Source organism: Falco cherrug, chromosome 2 (genome assembly GCF_023634085.1).
Source record: "Falco cherrug isolate bFalChe1 chromosome 2, bFalChe1.pri, whole genome shotgun sequence".
Classification (NCBI taxonomy): Eukaryota; Metazoa; Chordata; class Aves; order Falconiformes; family Falconidae; genus Falco; species Falco cherrug.
This window is the reverse complement of record NC_073698.1, coordinates 92,732,629-92,752,226: the sequence shown is the minus strand read 5'-3', so window position 1 is coordinate 92,752,226 and position 19,598 is coordinate 92,732,629. Positions and strand designations below refer to the sequence as shown.

The following is a 19,598-nucleotide window of genomic DNA, read 5'->3' as shown; positions in this document are numbered from 1 at the left end:
TGCAGTGTGTCTGCCATACATGTTGAGAAGAGGCTTCTTCTCCCTCCCCCGAAATTGTAAGATTTTGTACTCACCAGAAACTCTCCAGAGAATTAGGAACTTTACATTTTTAAATTGTGTAACACACAGTGCTGTATTTAATTTTCTTGTTACTAGTTAGAGTGGGCAAGTTGTTTTAATTCAGAACTAGCATTGTAGCATAGAGTATTTGAAAAATCATTTCACCTTGATGTAGCATTTTCTAGAAAATCTCAGAGCCTTTCAGATACACAGTGTTACAAAATACATACAGACTGGTTTGTTTTCAAAAGAAAAAGTACTTGTGGGTAAAAGTGTTGAGCTTCTGCTTGAACACTTGTTTTCTGGAGGCTGAAAGTGCTTTGTACGTGTGTTACAGAACCATTTTATTAGACAGTGTGGTAAGGAGTTGAAGGGCAGAACTCCCATTGATACTTAGCAGTGAGCGCACAGCTGTGGTGAGAAGCAGGTCGCTGATGGAGGTACTCTTTTGGTTACTTGGTGGGTGGGTCATACAGGAGAGGAGATATAAAACTGGCATTTCTTCCCTGCCTCTACGCAAGCCTCAGCAACTTGTAAAACAAACAAAAAAAAAGCAGTATCTTAGCTCCGCTCTTCTTCCCTCCCCTTAGCCTACCCCCAAATCCAGTGAAGAAATGCAGTCTAAATTTATTTTGAATATTCACGCGTGTGGAATAAAGCACTCCTGCTTTTTGACTGAAGACCTAGTTTCATTAGCAAAATAAAACTCAGCCACAGTCAAAAGATTTCAAATGGAGAAATGCAGCAATAATGTGTTTTCTGTTTTATTTAAATATTTTTCTGTTCTATATAAACTAGCTTTCCATAACCTGCCAATAATAAGAACATCTGAAACTTAACTTCCTACTGTAAAATAAACTTGAGACATCCCAAGTTGATGGCACATTCTGTTGCAGCACTTTTGCCGGGCAGCAGCCAGGTAGGTAGGGCAGTATTTGTTAGGTGGGACTGGAGTGAAGGGGAGTCTTGGGAATAAGACTTTCCTTGTTATCTTGCTTCTCATGCTTAACAAAGTGGTTGTTGTAAGTCTACTAAGCCAACAGATTCCTGTGCAAAAGCACTGAGGGAATTAAAAGCTTAAGTGGTTTCTGCGCTCTTAGGAGTTTAAATAGTTTAGGCAAGGAAAATAGGGGAAAGAGTATATATTTGTGAAGTACTAATGCTTTTGCTTGTTCTCAGTTAGGCTCCAAACTAACAAAGCAGTTAAAGAAACTCAGGGGTTTTCAGCCCATGAGCTTTCCTAGTGAATTTGTATGGGACTGTTAATGTGAATCTGAGAGAGAGAAATCTTTTGGATTGTACAGCTCTTGAAGAAGAAAAGAATTTCAAGCTCGGTTATACAGAGTATGTGCTTACTAGAACATCCACTTACTAAAAGTTCTCTGTGGATTTGCTCTTCTTAAAACTGCTGCACTTTGTCCCCCTTTTGTGAATGTGTTGCAGGGTTTAATTGCACAATAAACTCTTCGCTCTGCAGGACTCCTGTTTCATTTAGTGCAGAAATTGTGCAAAGCGTAAGGCAGAGGGTTAGGGGGAGGAAGAGAGGCAGCTGCCTTTAAGACAGGAGTTGGCATGCAACACAAGCTCCATTTTTGGTACCCAGCTTTCATTTACGTTAAGCAGTAATTTGCCTAAAGACTTCTGCCTAAATATAAAACTTCCTAATGTTAAAGAACAAGAAAGAAAATGAAGCAACTGAAAAGGAAAATGATTGCTAAGTAGTTCATTCACTGCATTGGTGCACAGGCCTAATTTTCAATATTGAAGCAAAGTAATGCTAAAAATGGACAGATATTTAGAAAAGCTGCACACAACAAAGTTTTGCAAATCCTGTTTAATTTGAGTATGTAGTAATGTGTACAGATGTATTTTTGTTTTTCTAGATTAACTCCAGAAGGTCCTGCGAAAGAGTCATAAAAGCATTGCAGCTAATATTTTTAAATGCCTTGCTTGCTGTGTGTTTTGTCCTAATAATGAAGGTATATTAAAGCAAGCATGTTATTAGTTGTGCGTTAAGACCAAGGAATTGAGAAACCGAAGAATTTAATGTTTCCAGTACGTCGTGAGCTCCTCTTGCCCATGTCACTGTGCCAACAACTGGAGAAGGTGTTTCAGCAACAGCCGTGGGTGGAACTGGTACATGGCCACTCTTTCCCGGTGCATATCTGCTGAGCAACTTTTCCTTGAATGATGGACCAATGCAAAATAGTTGCTTAATATATTCATTATTAGAGCAGATTGTAAATACTTAGTTTGCAGCAGAACAGGCTTTGTGAAGAGAAGCACAGAGCTGTCTTCCTAACGCAAATGCAGATTTATCGCCCTGTTTTCGGTTATTATCCAAACGCGGGTGATGCTTGGTTTGTGAATTGTGCCGTTTGATTGCAGGAGGATTTCTTGCAGGCTTAAAGATAAGCGCTAGCTTATGTACCTTGTGTGAAATAAGACCTGGATTATAAATAGCTATGCTCATATCCTTATAAAATTGGCCTCTGGAAATGAAAGGCAGGGATAGAAGCCTTCATTTGTGTAGTGCAAAAATGGCAAAATGTTGCTTGTGAATGTGTAGGAGGAGGGAGTGCAGACATAGGGATTATTTTTTGAAACAGTGGTAGTGTTTTGTGTAGAAAAGGGTGCAAAATCTTAAAATCATTGTGTGAGATTTGCACTACTAGAAGAAAATCGCTAAGGTTTTATTGGACATTTCCTTCTTGCTTTGCAGATAGTGGTGTATGTCTCCGGCAGTGATCATTAGTGCCTTTTGGAGATCTGAAATCAGCATGCAATCGCAAGCACGGATCACTCTCTGTTTTACCCATCTCTTCAGAGTCAAATAAATCAGCAGTCTTTTCGCTGCCCAGTGCGTTAAGTTGTCCCTTACTTATTTGCTCTTTTGAGCCATAAATGTTTGTTGAAAGTTGTGCCAAGAGTTTAGAAATTAAATGGGGATTTGCATACCTATTGCAAATCTGAGCCATTGGGTTGCTCCCCTCAGCTGTGCGAGCCTGTGCAGTTCCCTGGTGTGGCGCAGCAGGTACCCGGTGTGGGGAAAGGGCTGTTACAAGGATACTTTTGGTATTTGATTGAAGTCTTAGAAGTCCAAAGCAATTTTTGACAGTCTCTTGCAAGCATACATTATGCTATTGTTCTCTTTATCTGAGGATGGGAGAGAAAGGTTGAACAGAAATCACTGTGGCAGTGATGCGTGATGGATCACGCAGCATCTGTGATAGCTGAGAAATAGGGTGCGCCATTAGTGGCTTTTGTCTTTCCAGAGTGAGCCAGCCTCAGCTGTTCCACACAAATTGCCTTCGACCTGGTGGTTAGAAAATCCTTTTACAGAATTTCACTCCAGACTTACCTCTCTGTCAGCGGATCATGTCCATTTCAGTTGAGTGCAGCGCTCCTAATAACATGTCAATTAATTTTAAATTGCACAAATCTTCACTCTGCTACCAAGACTTGGAAAACAAGCTTCATCAATTGCTCCCTCTGGGACTTTGGAAAAGATAATTTAAAGCATTCTGTATGACTTTTGGTCTCCTTTTATAATGTCCAGAATTTGATTTTTAGGAGTGGTTTTGGGTTAAGAAAAATTAGCAAAACTACTCTGTTTTGCTGAATAGTTTGCTGAACCTTTAAACCCATGTTACTAAAAGTTAGTCCTGGATACTAATCTCTGTGTAGTGCTATGGAAGATTTTTGCAAGAGAGCTGTGATTCTTAAGTGGTGCATTATTTGCATATCATGGTATTTGGGTCTTACGGTTGTTTTAAGCATTAATTAAAGATTGGAGAGGAAAGGCTAATGGAAGCAAGCGTAAAGGTGTTGCTGAAGCGCTCATCTGTATTGCACTGGCCAGAGTTAAAAAATCTGGTGGTAAAAGGTGGATGGTATAAATCGTATGTTAGACATCAATGTATAAGAAAAGCTTTATTCTTATTTTTCTTTACTGGAACCAAGACCCATTGAAAACAAATAGATCCAGAGGGATTAACTTGAGTTTTGTCTTGTAGAAAAATTATTCTGGGAACAGTCTTGTATGGGAGAGGCCATCCTGCTTTGATCCACGTGCCAGGCTTTCTGCAGTGAAATCCAGAAACCTGTAGCTAATAACTTTGCTGCTATATTTTTCCAGCCAGCTCTGCTACAGATCAGTCACAGGTTGGGTTTGGGTCGCTGTATTTTGGTGAGGTCTGGGAATGTTTCCCAGGTGCGTGCCCTGGGAATGCCCTGTGTGTGGAAGCGCTGGGAGGTGCTCCAGGAGCCTGTCCGTCCCCCTGCCCTGGCATGGAGCTGCCCACCTTCCCTGGGAACCAGCCAGGGCAGCGCCAACTGGGTTTTTAGCAGGGTGGCCGGGGATCCCGTGGGTAGCCGGAGCTAATGGCAGTCATGCAACCTACGCACACAGCTCAGCGTGGCAGCAGAAAAGTCACGTTTCAGCCCAGTGTAGGATCAGCAGCTCTGCTTGTTTTTAAAGATTCCTTCAGCGGTGAGTGGAAGACTTCTTCCACAGTTACCTTGCCTGCGGTTGGAAGGGCTTATCCCAAAAATCACGGGAAAGCTGAGCCAAGCTCAGAGCAAAGCTTGAGCAATGTTTGCTTTAGCCCTGTGCCTCCAAGTGAGGGGCTTTCCCGACTGCGCTGAAAAGCCTCACGAGGGGACGAGGGGACATGTGCCTGTGGAGGGGGGAGGTCTGCACGGGCAGGTGCTTTCAGGTGCTGCCCTGCCACTTGTCGCCTGCGCTGCCGGGGGCGTTGCGGCAGGGCTGCAGTGCTGGCGGTGCGGGAAGGAGAAGCGGGTGTCTCTTGAGTTTTGGACGTGAATTTTTCTAAGGGTCTGTGGGAGGAAACGTTAAGGGATGGCTCAACGTGATTGCTGTCAGCGGTGCTACTGCTGCCCATGGCCAGAAGAGCTTGGCCAACATGAGGTAAAATACTGGTGAAGGCTGAGAGGAGAGTTTTGGTCACTGCCTGTCCCAGCGGCTGGAGTGACCGTGTCTGACCCATCGCTGTCTGTGGCTTTTTGGTTTCCCAGACCTCATTATTTGGTGTAAAAGCCTGTGTACTAGATCTCAAACAGCAGAAATTAATGTTTACGTAGAAACTTCAAAGCCAGAAGAGTCTGAACTTCCTCATAGGCCTTGTACTGTCATGGTGTGAGCTGTCACTGAAACGTAAAAATATCAACGTTAGATGTTTTTCTATAATCTTTCTAGTCAGCTTTATGTATTGTCTGTTTGATCTCGTCATCTACAATCAATTTCATCCCACAGATGTACTGAGTTAAATCGTGGCCTGTGGGGCTCAGCATCCGAGTGTCGTGTCCCCGTGCAGAGGGAAGGCGAGCGAGGTGCCATGTTTGATTGTGATCCGAGATGAAGAATTTATTTACATCTAATTGGGCTGATGTGTGTGACTGGTGCACCAGGACTGCGATGGTGGCTGGAGGAGTTGCGTCCCATCAACAAGTAGAAGTGCACTTGATGAGGAGAAAATACTGTTTGCTTTCCAAAATAAGTAAATAAACGTTTTTGCCTGGATGCGTAAAGATAACAGTAATTGTCATGAGGTTTGCTGTTGGTTGCTCTTGGTATGCTTTCAGCTGTGAAAATGCCTGCAAATGGAACAGATTGTAAAGTTATCCTGGCATAGCATCTGAGAGTGAAACTCCTGAAGTATTTCCTTGTAGTTGCAAAGAAATGTGGAAATAATAAGGCAGCTGTTGGTAGAGGCAGCAGAAGCATACTGGGGTACCGTCTGCAGGCAGTCCTGTAGACCTCTCGATGGTGGTGGCAAATTAAAACAGCTTTGTTTTCCGGGATTCACCCCTAGCAGTGTTTGGACAGAATTAAGTTTTTTAAACATGAAAAAAGAAAGATTTGACTGAAAAGGTCCATATTTTGCGTAGCTTTGGCTGTGGAAGTATCGGAAGAGACTTCTGACAGCAGTTAATTTTTATACGTTTGTAAGGGAGATTAGACATCTTTCTGCCCATTTTCCTTTTTGTAGTTTGACTTTAGCATTTATGTAGCAGTTGTTTCTGTTGTTTTTCCTTATGTGCTAAAAGAGTCTCTTTGAGAAGATGCTTTGATTGTCTATTCATAAAACGTTGTGGTGTCCACAGTAGATGTTATCTCCTCACTGTGAAGCATAAAGCCTGTGGCTTTCAGCTGTTTCAAGTTACTTTTTTGCACCTTAGGTGAGATAGGCAAGCTGCTTTATGGGTGATGGGGAGGTGTTTTCACCAACTATGTTACTTCTACCGAAGATTTTTTGTGACCGTATTTTAACATGAGAAGAAAACAGACTTGTACTGCTGAGCTTCATAAGCTAGCTTATTTACTGAAGTCTCAACAAAGAATTCTTCAAATTCAACAAATTCTTCAAATTCAACAAAGCTTCTTCAGATAATAAGGTAAATCCTGTCTAACAACATGGTGTATAAAAATGAAGTGGAATTTTGTGTGAGTAATACTCAAACTGAATTTTGACTTCAACAAACAAAATCACTTCAACCCAAGTCAGTGGGGATTTTTTTTTTTCCAAAACAAGCACTGGTTTCTCAATGTGTAGCATGCTGCTGAGAGACTGAAATTTGACAAAAGGTGGGGTAAGGATTCTTAGTATGAGTAACAAACTGTAAGATTCAGTCACATGTTTTTAAGCAGGCTTGAGGAGTCATGCATTATAAATGGCTTCATGCTCCATTATAAAATTTCAGTGTTTTCATTTATTAGATTGGTTTTTTTTTAAACTCAGGGTATGTGTTTTAGTCTGTATCTGGACTGCAGCAATGGAGAGACTGTTCATCCTTTTATAAAAAAGGCTTGGACAGATTGCAGAAACCTTTTCTACAAAGGTTTGATTATTACGTCTGAGCTTCTAGTTACATTTAATTTCAGTTTTGTGTGTGTATATATATACACACAGTGTTTTGAATAGGTTTAAAAAAAATAAGCATATTGAAATACATTGGAGTTCATAGTAAGTGTAGTAACGTACTCTCAAGATGAAAATATGCTAAAGGATGTGCTGCTTGTGTAAAGTATTCCTTGAAATAATTAACAGCTTTGTTGCTGAAGTGGTCTAAAATGCTAAAAAAAACAAGGATATGTACGCTACCTTTCTCTAAAATCTGTCCTTGATAAAAATAGTGTTGTCCTTTCATGTTCTTGTAATCATCCTGTATTTTCATTCTCACAGGGTGCTGGTGCAGCTTTTGTGCAAAACGCAGCATTTCCACTTGAACTAAAGAGGAGCTCTCCATTCACTCCCAGTAGTAGTAGTAAGGTTTAGATACTGTTTTCAGTTCAGCCTCTAGAAGATGAAAGTTTTAGGAACAGATGTGTAGTTCGCCTGGCCCAGTGCCAGCCCTGGCCAAATTCCAGTGTGGATAGTTATATCCTGCCTCCATCAAGCGCCTCCTGCAGTGTCAATTGCTATGTGGGTAAGGGGGTTCAGGATAATGTTTCCACTGAATGGGCAAGAGTTGGAGGGTCTGGGTTCTCTTCTGTCACATCCTGGACCTTCTCTGTGTTATGTCCCTAGATATCTTCTTGGAAGAGGCGAGGTGAGCAGCAAAGTGAACAGAAATCCTTGGAATAACTAATGCCTTTAAAGAACTGTATTTGCAACGTATAAAATGCATAGTATTAACCATCTGTGGGATGGGCTTTATGAAACTCATGTCTCATGTCCAGGAGAATGAAATGCTCTTGGCAGGGACTTGCATCAGCAAAATTCAGATAAGCCCTGTGGAAGCTCTGTGCAATCTACTTGTTTGGATGGAGTGGTGTGACAGCTCTTTACTTGCCATTTTACTTGGGACGTTATACTTACTCCCTTGTTTCTACAGTAAGATTTGAAAAGCAGATTAAACATCCATAATGCAATTCTGTGTACTCTGCAGGTTTCCATGGGATTTCAGGTCTTAATAGTGATTTTGGCAAGGCTGTGTGTGCAGCATTTCAGAGAGTGACCTGCTGAATATCTGTGTTTCCATATCCAGATGCTGAGAAACTGATTACCCACAAAGAATGTGAAGCAGTTTGGTGAATAAGTGGACTCGTACTTCTAGAAAAATCTGTACTGCTTGTTGGTCTCCTTATGCAGTGTTCTTAAATCTGGAGTCTTTTCAGGCTTTTTATTTTTGTGTTCCAAGTGTTAACTTGGAGCTTTACTAAAATTTCATGCATAATCTTATACAAATTTATTGGCACAAGCTTTATTTATTGACCTGGATAATTTTTTTACGAGAGTTTGATACAAGTTTAGGTGGATGAACACTGTTCTCAGAGAATTCATTTTCCAAATAGTGAGAAGAAAAAGGCAAGAAGGTTTTGAAAATAAGTTGCTTCATCTTTTTCACCCCTGCAAGTTTTTTATGCATTTCTAAAGGCATGTGTTTACTGAAAATGATGTTAGGTTTTTCTTTCAAAGGGAAGATGGAATGAAGTATCAGCAAATGTATATAACAACCTGTGACCTAATTCTGTAGTCAGTGCTGCTGTGAATGGAGCAATTGGCATGGAGGCTGTCAAATATTTCTCAGGAATGGTGGTTCTTAAACCTCCCAAGAAGATTGACATTAGATGAAAGTGTCCACCTTTTCTGTGCCACATGCAGATAAAAGATTCATCAGCGTTTGTATATTAAAGACAAAAGGTTTAGCATAGGAGATGAGATTTCTTTCAGGTATACTTCAGTGCTTATAAATATTGGCATGCATCAGCAGCCTTTATTCCCTGGCAGAATGCTTCTACCCAACACTCCTTAATAATTGAAATATTTTGATTAACAATGCTGACGCACATGTCCTGGTAGCTGTGCAATTCAGATCGATATTTTTTGTAACTTGTGGTATGTTGGCATTGCCAGTCTTCCTGCTTGAAGAGAAGTGCTGCGTGATTCGCATGCTTGCGTTTCCGTAGGCATCTGCAGCTGGCTCTGTTGTACAGAAGAGAGGGCTCAGCCGAGCCTTGCACTGCTCCTGCCCTGCTTGTGCACAAGGCTCTTCGCTGATTGAAAACGATTGTGTTGGTGTGTTGTTTCTTTTAAGCTCTGCTCAGGAACTGACGTTTTCTAGTATATTAAAGACTTCTGCCGTTAAGCTTTAATGTGAGACTTAGAGTTGTTTGAAAATTGGTTTAGTGTTTATTTCATGTGATTCTATCCGTGGCCATGTGTGCATGTGCGTGGAAGCACGCACTGAATCACAAGCCTTGTAGTTCTTGGTGTTGGGATAAAATCTTCTGCTTGGAGCTGCTGGCATAGCGTTTACTTCTCTTTGTGGTGAATGCTTTCCCCCTAGATGCACAGAGGTGTGATGACATGTGGAGCACCGGTGCACTCGTGAGTGGTTCTGGGTCGTGCCAGGAGGCAGTTTGATGAAACCCTGATGATGCTATTGACAGGTTTTTGCCTAACAGATGCGGTTGCTCTCTGCTGCTTTTACTGCTGTGTCAACTGAGGTTGCTAAGCTTTGGCAGTTTATTAGTAGCTTGTCTTGCAAGTTAAGATTATGGTGTTCTTTATTATGAAGCAATGATCATACGGCGCTTACACTGTGAGAATATTTTGTAGTTAGGTCTTTAAAAATATACTATGTATATTCCTGTTCCATAAACTAAGCTGTTCTGAATTCCTTTTGGTTTATAGATGTCAGTACCCTGCTTGCTCAAAATAGCTAGATTTTAGTAAGCATCTCAAGTGATGTTTAAAAAAGTAAAAAGCGGGTAAAACACCTGTTTTTAAAAGACAGGATGACAGGATAAAATGAAGTTACACGAATACCACTGATATGAAGGAGCTGAGCTAAGGAACCTAAGCCGTAGGAGAGCCTCTTCCTCTGTACAGCTGGGCACGTAACATTCCTCTTCCTGTTGCCTTCCCAGGCAGTAATCCTCCTGGATCCAGGGTGTGTTACTACTTTGCTTTAAATAATGAAGAAATAGCCCCAGGCTCCAGGTAGTGTTACAGATATCTGAACAATGATCTGTTCACAAAGAAATACCTGTTTAAGAATGTAGCAAAACTTGTCTGTAACAAACAGATCAAAGGCTCTGTAAACACAAATTTAAAAAAAAAAAAAAGGTGAAGTGGGTCAGATACCTGACACAATTTTGCGATAAGCTGTTGATAAGCTGCTGCTGCAAATATTTGTCTTTGAAACTGTTACAAGAGGGTGGTTGATCCAAAAGGGAGCCTGGGGTTGCTCTGTGGTTGAGGACCAAGCTGTGGGATCACGGCTGGCTGTCCTCCAGAGAGCATTGGCCAAGGTGTGCATCGGCTCACGGCAGGAGCTTTTCCAATTGTTCCTTAAAACACAGAGGCAGTTGATGAACTGGAAAATCTTTCTACCTACCTCATTGTAGCTTGAGGAAGGACAAGTAGAAAAACTGTGCTTTCTGGGGCTGGGCTGAGATGGAAAGTGCAGTGAGAAAGTTTGCTTTAACATTGGAGTCAGTGATGCTCGTTTTCTTTTGCTTTCTGAATGAGTTGAATATGCATTCAGCTTATACGTGTTCCTCACAGAGTCTCACAACCCACACAGAGGTTTGAGCACCTTTGGGCTGGGTTTGCCCACAGATGCCAAGCAGTGACCATCTACGTGGCAGGTAGGAATAGGAGGGCAGAACAGACAAAAACTGTGTGCCAGCTGGATATAGGGGATGCTGTAGCAGCATTGATGGCTGAATGAAAAAGCGAAACTCCCAGCTTTACCTTTGCCTTACAGCTGTTAACCTTTCCCTTTAGGCTGCAGGATGGTCATTTCAGCCTGTCTGTAGGATTATGGAGTAGATGGTGTCTGATTTTATCTCTTTTCCTACTTACGGAAAAGAAACTTCAGCTCTAGGCTCATGTTCAGTTCCTGAAGTTTAGCTTTTGCAATCTGCATTAGACCTGCCCAGGGTGTTTGCAAGGTCAGTGCTCTTGGATACTGCAGTGGAAACTTGTTTGGAGAGAACTGGGGAGAGCTGGAACAATGTCAGATTGTGCTGGGAGAAGCTGCTTCATGTGGGATGATTTCAAGGAGCAATTACAAAAGTAACACTCACTGTCAGCTGATAGAGCAGAGCAGTGAGTGGATAATAAATACAAAAATCTGTTTTGTGTTCCAGCATCTCAAGATGTAAAGATTTTCCATTAGAAGTTTGCATGGAGAATGGTGACTTAAAACAGCCAGTCTTCCAAACAGCTTGTAGCTACATTTTAGATTTTAATGTTGATGAGTTGGAAATTATTTTGCAGTTTTTTTGTTGGGTTTTCCACACCCTCCACCTCCCAAAATGTTGCATATTTTTACAACCATAGAAAAACTTCTGGCATGTCAGAAGGGTGTGCAGGCATCTAGATCTTGCACTTTCTCCCCTTCTTCTGGCTGCTTGATAGGGAAGGTGGTGCAATTTGTGTACAGAATGTGTGTTTCAAGGCTACCTGCTGCAGTCCCATTGAACTGGGAGATGCTGTTGCAGGACTGACTGAGAACAAACACGAGATTAGACACTACAGCTTTACATCCTGCTCTGAGAAATTTTGTTTTCACATGTTGTACAAAATCAACATTTTTCCTTAATTGGCAAATGACCTGTGAAATTGTTTCATATAAGCAGTTACATCTTGCAGTACATGTAAACTCAGTTTTAGTTCGCTTAGCATCATACTCTTGCCTCATAAACCGTTGAATAGATCAGTTTTTGACTAATTCCGTTTGTCATCCTGAGGTTAGATTTGGCAAGCAGCACCTGTAACCTGCCACGGTGAAAAATTATTTCCAACATGTTCTTCATTAAACCTCTCTTCAATATTTGGCTGTTACTGGAGGGTTACAGTTTTCTGCTGAAGAATATTTAAAAAGAATGCAATGAAAATTGATTACCAATAGTTTTGTATTAAACTCCCTTGAAATGTCAAGGTATGCAAGTTGTTTTGATTTACATGTGTGTCTGTTTAGCAGTGCATGAGTAGAAATTACCTGTTCTTGCCTTGCTAGATTGCTGAAAAGAATGCAACCCAAACTGACAACAGGAAAGGACAGAAAGAACTTGGTTTTAAATATCAGTTTAATGAAAGCAGAATTGATGTTTCCCCTGTATTTCAGGGAATATTTTCACATATCTTAGTTCCAAAGTGCTCTCTGCTTTATTAGAGCCTAGTTTCAGCTTGAATGTGATACGATATTTTTTTCATATACAATGCCTTTAATTCAGATGAATCTTGGAGAGTCTTAATAGTACATCACACAGACTAGCTCGATTTCAGTATTGCGTATCACTAAATGTAATCTGCCCATCAAGAGGCTATATGCACTGACCCTGAAAAAGGTGAAACAGGGTAACAAAAAAATAATGCAGTATTCAGTTTAAGCTGCTGTGGAAATTTGAGCAGACAGCATGTTCTGAGGAATTAATTTTGGATAAAAGCTAATCTGCCACCTACCTCTGTGGTTGCTGGAGAGAGGGGCTGCACCTGTTAGCAGCTCTAATCAGGGTCCTGATGTAGATAGTATGAAATGCTGTCTGGAAGGAACCCAGTACCTGCTCCTTTAACTGTACAAGGAACCTGGTAAGCCTAAATGCCTGTACCTGCAATTAATCTATATGAATACCCACAATTAATTGTGTAAAAAAAAATTTGGCTGCTTTGTCAGCTTGCATCTTTTGCTCTGAACCATTAACAAAGAGATCAGGATTTAGTTGCACAAATAACAGAGAGAAGCTTGTGCCTACAAAATATATTTCTGTCGTTACCGTCAAAGAGCAAAATTACAAAGAGACAGTTTCAGGTTGGTTGGCTGTTAGTATACTTTAGGAATAACACCATATTTTTGAGAGGTGGTGTATCCTTGCTAGAAATTTTTCATCTGCTAGATCAGAGTAAAATGTTCATGTTTTCCGTATGAGGAGCAAGCAGAACATTTACAACATTCAGTGACCTTAATATTTCAAAGTATAGAAAAGATATGGAAAATTAACTCTCAGTATCTTTTCAGGAAGATGATAGCATCTCAAATCCCTATGTGAAAGTCCCAGTTGCTCGGTGTTTCCTCCTTCCAGCAGCTGGTGAGAGGGAAACGCAGAGCATGGTAATACTGTTGCTCTGTGCTAGCAAGCGCAGGGTGCTGGGGCAGGAGGGGAGCGCTCATACACCCCGGGATTTTACACCCAGGGATTTTACGTGCTGTTTTTGCACCACAGCACCTGCCATCGCAGGCACTGGCTGTGGGTCACGCAGGGGGTTATCACCTGCACCCCCCCATGGCAGGACCTGTGTGCCGGCAGATGTCTGGATTTTGCAAACTGCCTTATTTAGCACTGCCCTTTTTTAAAAAAAAAAAACCAACCAACTCTCCCATAGCAAACCGGGGCTGTGCACCCAGATTGAATTTCAGCTTGGTTGTGGCCCTTCTCCATCTTCTCCCCAGGTTGTTAATTTTGTGTGCCTGGGACGTGCAGTAAGCCCCCAGCTGATGGCTTCCTTGCCTACCTGCCACAGCAGCATTGTCCCCTCTGCTGTCCGGGTCTGGTGTGCACGGGTGGTTGTGCCCGTGGGGAGCCAGCTTGGCCACAGCCGTGGTGCATGGCTGCATGTGCTGCATCAAACCCCACCGCCTGTGCTCTGCGCTGCTGCATCGGGCAGAGCTGGGGCTGCTGGCAGGGCAGGAGCGTGCAGGAGTGGGAGGTGTGGGCAGCAGGACCGAGTGAATTAGGAGCATCCAGCGACAAGGGGAAGGAACCTGCTTTGGAGTTCAGAAGTGGTACCGATTCCCTCCCCAGCCTCCTAAAGCTGTGCTGGCACAGTGATGGGCTGCCGCGGCAGCACGCCCCTGCCACAGGCAGGCAGCCAGGCGCTGCTCCCACAGCACGGCGGGCACCCACCTGCCATGGCAGCTCCTGCCACAGCACCCTGGTAGACTGCTGTTGGGGCACCTGCTGGGGCAGTGGGACCCCTACGGTGGACGGTGTTGCCCCCTATGGCAGTGGGGAGACCCCTGCCACACTATGCATGCATAGTGCCATCCACTGACTTGTATTTGGTGCCTTCTCATGTCCTGGATGGAGCGCGGCTCTCTTCCAAGGAGTTCCCCTACACCTGTTCCTCCCTCTCCAGCGTGCTCCCATTCCTAATCATGCTTTGGCACCGTCCATCTCAGGCACATTCCAGTGGAAATACAGAGCACTTGGTAAATGAAAGAAGTAAGACCAGTGATAGGGCAGGGGGGATAAAAAAAAAAAAAAAAAAAAAAAAAAAAAAAAAAAAAAAGGGCAGAGTGACTTCAGAAAAAAAGGATGATGTAGAAGATAGGAACTGACAAATGCTGCTGGCTAATTGAAGCTGTCCTCATACACAGAATCATCTCCCTTTTCATCAAGCAGTAAGAGAAAAGCAAGCTGCTTGACATGTCTTGTGGTCAAGAAATTAAGCCATGTATCTCTAGAATTTGCAGGAAGAGAAGGGAGCCAGACCTCATTCGCTCAAAGCAGAAGCCATATCCAGAGAAGAAAAAGTTTGCGTGAAGATAATTGTCTTTGATTTGTAGGAATTACTGTTCCAAAACATTGGTCTCTTCAGTAACAGTTTCAGCTGACATTTTGCCAATCTGTGTGTGTATGTGTGTATATATACATATAAAAATGTATTAGAAAAAATAGAATATTCATTTGCGCTATTTGTTCATACATGACATCGAAACAGTTTCCATCATGCTGTTGTAGCGTGGGAGCGATCCACAGACATGGTTTTCCAGAGAGCAGCTCTTGCCCATGAAGAACTGACACAGCTCTGGGGTCATCCTGGACACGGGTGGTGTACCTCGCCAGCCAGGAGATATTGCTCATCTAGGTGTATTTTTCAGGAAGACAATCTGTGGCTTCCCTTTATGTCCAGAGTGAATAGGGTTTTGTTCTAACCTCAGTGCTCGGCTGAGGTTTGTTTGTGAACATCTGGGAACTCCAGGGATGGGAAAGTTGGCGCCTGTGCTTAAAACCTGCAGACAGCTGTTGTTTGTTTAGCTGTTGTCTGAGCATGGGAATGTGGAGCTGTTTGCTTCATAGAGGTGGCTGAATGAAGCAAACAGTGAAGTATGTATAGAAATCAAGCTTCGGTAGGACAGTGTCAATTTTTCACAACAGTGTTTGGCTCAAGCGGTGTGATGGGGTATTTCTTGTGTTTGTTACAGTAATTGTCTGAACTGTTGTTGTAGGGTTAATATTAAAGTACAGTTTTCTGTGAATACCATAGCTTCTGCAGTGGAAATGTTTTACTGGACAGTGACCTTAATAAGTTATCATTTCACCTGCTGTTAAAACCATATGTAGTATGAAAACCCCAAAGTTGTTTTAGGATAGCAGTGTTAACCAGCAATGCTTCTGAAAAGCTTAGCAGCTACCTACCTATCTCTGACATGCTAAGGGGAGTGTGATCAGACAGCAATGTCCAGAATTGAAACAAATATGCTTAATAGAAATTTAAATACAACAAAAAGCATTTTGCATTTCTAAAGAATTTTTCTTTGTCTATGTAGAGATGTTTACATTCTCTGGAAGAGCGAAATGCATTTAACCAACAACCCGTCTCTTCTCTTAGATTACAGAAGTTTGTGGAGCCAAGCGTGTGGGTTATTTTGGTCCTGCTCAATTTTATATTGCTTTGAAGTTAATTGCAGCAGCACAGTCAGGGTTCCCAGTACGGATTGAAAGCATTAAGAATGGTAAGTAGCAAATTTTCCTTGCAGCACTATGCACTTGTTTCTCACTTTCTTTAGTGCTTGTCAGCTCTCTGTGCTGGTAAACTTTTTCTCCTAATGTGTCTGTTAAACGATTGTGTTTTGAGGAGCAGAGAGTAGAAGGTAATGTTACATTCTCTAAGTCTAAGTCTCTAAGGTAGAAAATTGCAGTGAATTACACATATGGCAAAGCTGAGATGACATCCCCCTCTGGAAAGGCATTACCAAAGGAATGGCACAAATGACAGCTGATCAGTACTGGGGATGCATTTCTCTCTCACCTTCAGCCGCTAGTCTTGACAGCTGTCCGGAGTGGGGGGTGATAGCTGCTCTGGGTGGAGGCATGTTGCGGGGAACGTGGGCAGATCAGGGGTCCCTCTGTGCAGGGCAGCTTGCAACACTCATCTGTTTTAGCAAATAATCCTGCTGAAGTAAATGCATAATGGTGACAAAACCCTAATGCTTCCTATCAGTAGGTGTGAAAATGTGTAGATGTAATTTAAAACAGCTTTGTTCTTCCCAGTGAATTGACAGTAAGATTAAATGTACCGTTTTTGATGGCAAAAAATGCTCCTTAAAGAGGCTTATCAAACTAAAGTGGTGAAGAGAGGAAGCAGGTCCCTTTTAGCTGTGAAACCTTGATAGTGAGTAAATGGAAGGGCCTCTGTTCTTGCCTTGGTGATGCATGCTTTTCCTCAGCAGGGCTTAGGCTTCAAAACACATGGCTTTTCACTAGGGCTTGAGGCTGACCAGGTTTCAACCCTTGGCCCCCATATCCCAGGTGGGCGTTGGAACCACGCCGTGAGGCTGTGCTGTGGGCAGGAGTACTTGCCACCATCCTGCTGAAGGCAGCGATGCAACTGGCCACGAGATCAGGGAGGGGGCAGGACGTACCCATAACCTCGCGATCAGGTCACTGGTCCCAGCACAGCTTCTGCTCTGCTGTCCCTGCTAAGGGCAATGGAATGTGAACACTCACCTATATTAGAGGGCGGGGGGGGGGGTGGGGTGGTGGTGTCCCAGGTCTGCCCCATCCCGAGGTGGGGAGCCATGCTGGCGAGCGTGTGCAGACCTGTGTGAGCTGAGCTCCCACGGTGCAGAGCTCCCAACCAAGTGGAGAGGATCAGGTGCAGCTGGCACGGTTTGGTTCAGTGCCTTGCTGGAAGGGGAATTTAAACCAGGGGTGAAGCAAGGCAGCCTGGATTTGTCTGTTTTCCTTACAGACAGCTGGTGCGCTGTCTCTTGCATTGTCGTCCTTTTTAAGGATGTTAATTTGGGGAGAAAAAAACCAACCCCCACCCCCAAACAAAATCCAACAAACTAATTTAGAAACCTGAAATAAGTGAGATTTACTGTGTATGTTTTACAAGTCCAGCATCTGCAAAAAATCCATGAATCTGAATGATGAAGGGTACTTGCAGTCCTTGTATTTATATCATACTTCTGAAACGCTTCCAGTGCTAATTACATTTTCTCTTGAAATGTATGAGTACCTTTAGAGTGAGGCGAGTAATATGTACCAAACTCCAGCTGATTTCTTTTTCTTCCTGGTAGTAGCTATAGGTGTAACTGATATACCAAGGCGATGTATGGCTTTGCTGGGTTTTCAGCTTTCTGTTAATTTTAATTAATTTCAGGGTGACTGCACAAAAATAAATGGTGTTTCTTCAAAATAATTGTGAATTGTCTTAGCGTGACGAAGTGTCGCTCTTCTGCTCTGCAGAGCAGACATGACATGGGACTTCTTGAGGCAGTTGTCCCACCAGGCCTTGGTGTGGTGTCTGAACCCTCCCATTTGTAATTTGTTCCCTTTATGATGGCAGCATCGAGGATGAAGTGATCCTGATTAATTCATCAGTTCCACAGTTTCTGTGGGAAGCTATTCTTTTCATTATGGACAACGTCTTGACAGGAAATGAGTTTGCCGCTTTCTTTAGCAACGTGCACAAGGCTTATTTTTTTGCGTGGGGAGATTGTGTATGAAGCTAGTGAATGCAGCTTTGTCTAACAGTCACATTTTTATTAAGACATAAAATAATCACAGGAGTCCCACAACTATAAACACTACAAAATACAAATAGTAGTCTTTTAAATAAATAAACTTTTCATTGGTTTTACAAGACGATACTGCTTAAAGTACTTTTAATGTTCTGTAGCCTCAACTGAATTTTTCTCTCTTTTAATGAAGAATTGCCTCTGCCACGGTTTATGGCGCTGAAAAATGACAGTGAAGTACGTTACGGAACTCCAGCAGAACTCCATGGAGTTAAATTTCAGGTTCCACATGCAACTGTGGAAAAAAATTCCTACAAAAGAACAGATGAAGGGGACAAACAGGTAACAGGCTTGTCTCCTTCAGGCCAGTATGTTGTTATGCATCCTCCTTTTGGGTCCATTCCTGTAAATGATTACACTCACATGGGCTTACTCAGTTTTGCAGTACTAGACAGGAGATGAACTCCTGGCATGCAGATACTCCCCACTGGGGCTGTGCTCTGATTTTGATGCATCCCAGTTGCATCCCTGAAGGGAATTTCTTTATATGAGCTTGTATAAATCTGTCAGCCCTGTAATATTTGGTACAAGTTCTTTCGGTGTTGTCCTCCTACACAGTCCAGCACTGTTTCTTGGAGAGGACTAGGAGAGAGGTGGCAAATAGAACAGGAAAGCAAGCGATTTCTCATGGCCGGAATGATCCTTAGTCACTACAGGAATATTCAGTTGGAGAAAAGGTGTTGAATCACAAGTCAGTATTTCTGGGTAGGGTAAGGCCACCAGTTTTTTGTTTTTTTCCATTCTAATCTTCCGCAGGAGTAGTCCAGAAGAGATCTGCTTTTCTTCCGTCCTCAGTGAAACATTGTCCCAGCATCCGTTGTTTTGAGTTGATGATTTAGTAAATCTGTCTGAGAGATTTGCATCACCTGTGTTTAGGAGAGTTGGGAGCACCTACCCAGATACAACCAGCTTCACAGCTCAGCCTTCATTTGCATTATTTTCCCCAGGCCTGACACCTTCTCCTCTGGTACTGTATCAGTCATGCTGTAAGTGCCTGGTGGCAGGTTCTTTATCTTCCCCTAACGCATGCACACGTGTATCATGTATCGCACCACGGTGCTGTCATGAGTAACCACATTCCCAGCCTGAGGTCAGCCAGCAGGAGTGAGCTGATGACAAGATACACAGGTGGAATTGCAGGATGGGGAAGGGCAGCATGTCTGCCTGTGTGTACTGACACTAAAGCGGAATGCTGCCCTCAAACCCCTGGCTCAGTCTAGGTTACCTGTGTTGTGCGGTATTTTCCTTTTCATTCAGTAAACTGTTTCGGGATCACATCCTCCTCTTAAACTATCTCTGTAAGTCAAGGCAAAGAGAAAGCTTTAGGTTACCCAGTAACACCTACAGATCCACAGAGTGCTTAAAATACTGATTCAGAGATTTATTTTAAAAGTTTTTTTTTAATAGGAAAAATGCTCTCCCACAAAATGCACTCACACTAAATGTGTTAAGTAAATTCATAGATACCCACTCACATTAAGCCTTCTACATATGCTTCTTCAGGCATCTTTGGAAGTAAAATATTTTACACTGTTCATTGTAAAGCTTTGCAATGGCGTTGCTATGCTTTACCCCTAGAAGGCTCTGTGCCAAATTCTGTCTTTTGTTTTTTTTAAGGAGCCTTTTCCTGGAAATAAAGGGCCTGAGGGAGCTGCAGTGTTTGCTGCCTCTTTACCTGTTGTGCTGTATTCGTTCGGATCACTGTGCAGGATTACTTGGTGTTTTTTTTGTCTCAGAGTTGCATTTTGTGTTTGTGT

At 42.6% G+C, this 19,598-nt stretch overlaps 1 protein-coding gene across 1 annotated transcript in view; it reads left to right on the top strand.

Moving 5' to 3' along the window:
* Window positions 1-19,598, top strand: part of REPS2 (RALBP1 associated Eps domain containing 2) — a 103,642-nt gene that overhangs the window by 20,584 nt on the left and 63,460 nt on the right. Inside the window, exons 2-3 of the mRNA XM_055702050.1 lie at window positions 15,648-15,771; window positions 17,975-18,123. Coding sequence (XP_055558025.1) covers window positions 15,648-15,771; window positions 17,975-18,123 — 273 coding nt within the window. The remainder of the gene's footprint in view (window positions 1-15,647; window positions 15,772-17,974; window positions 18,124-19,598) is intronic.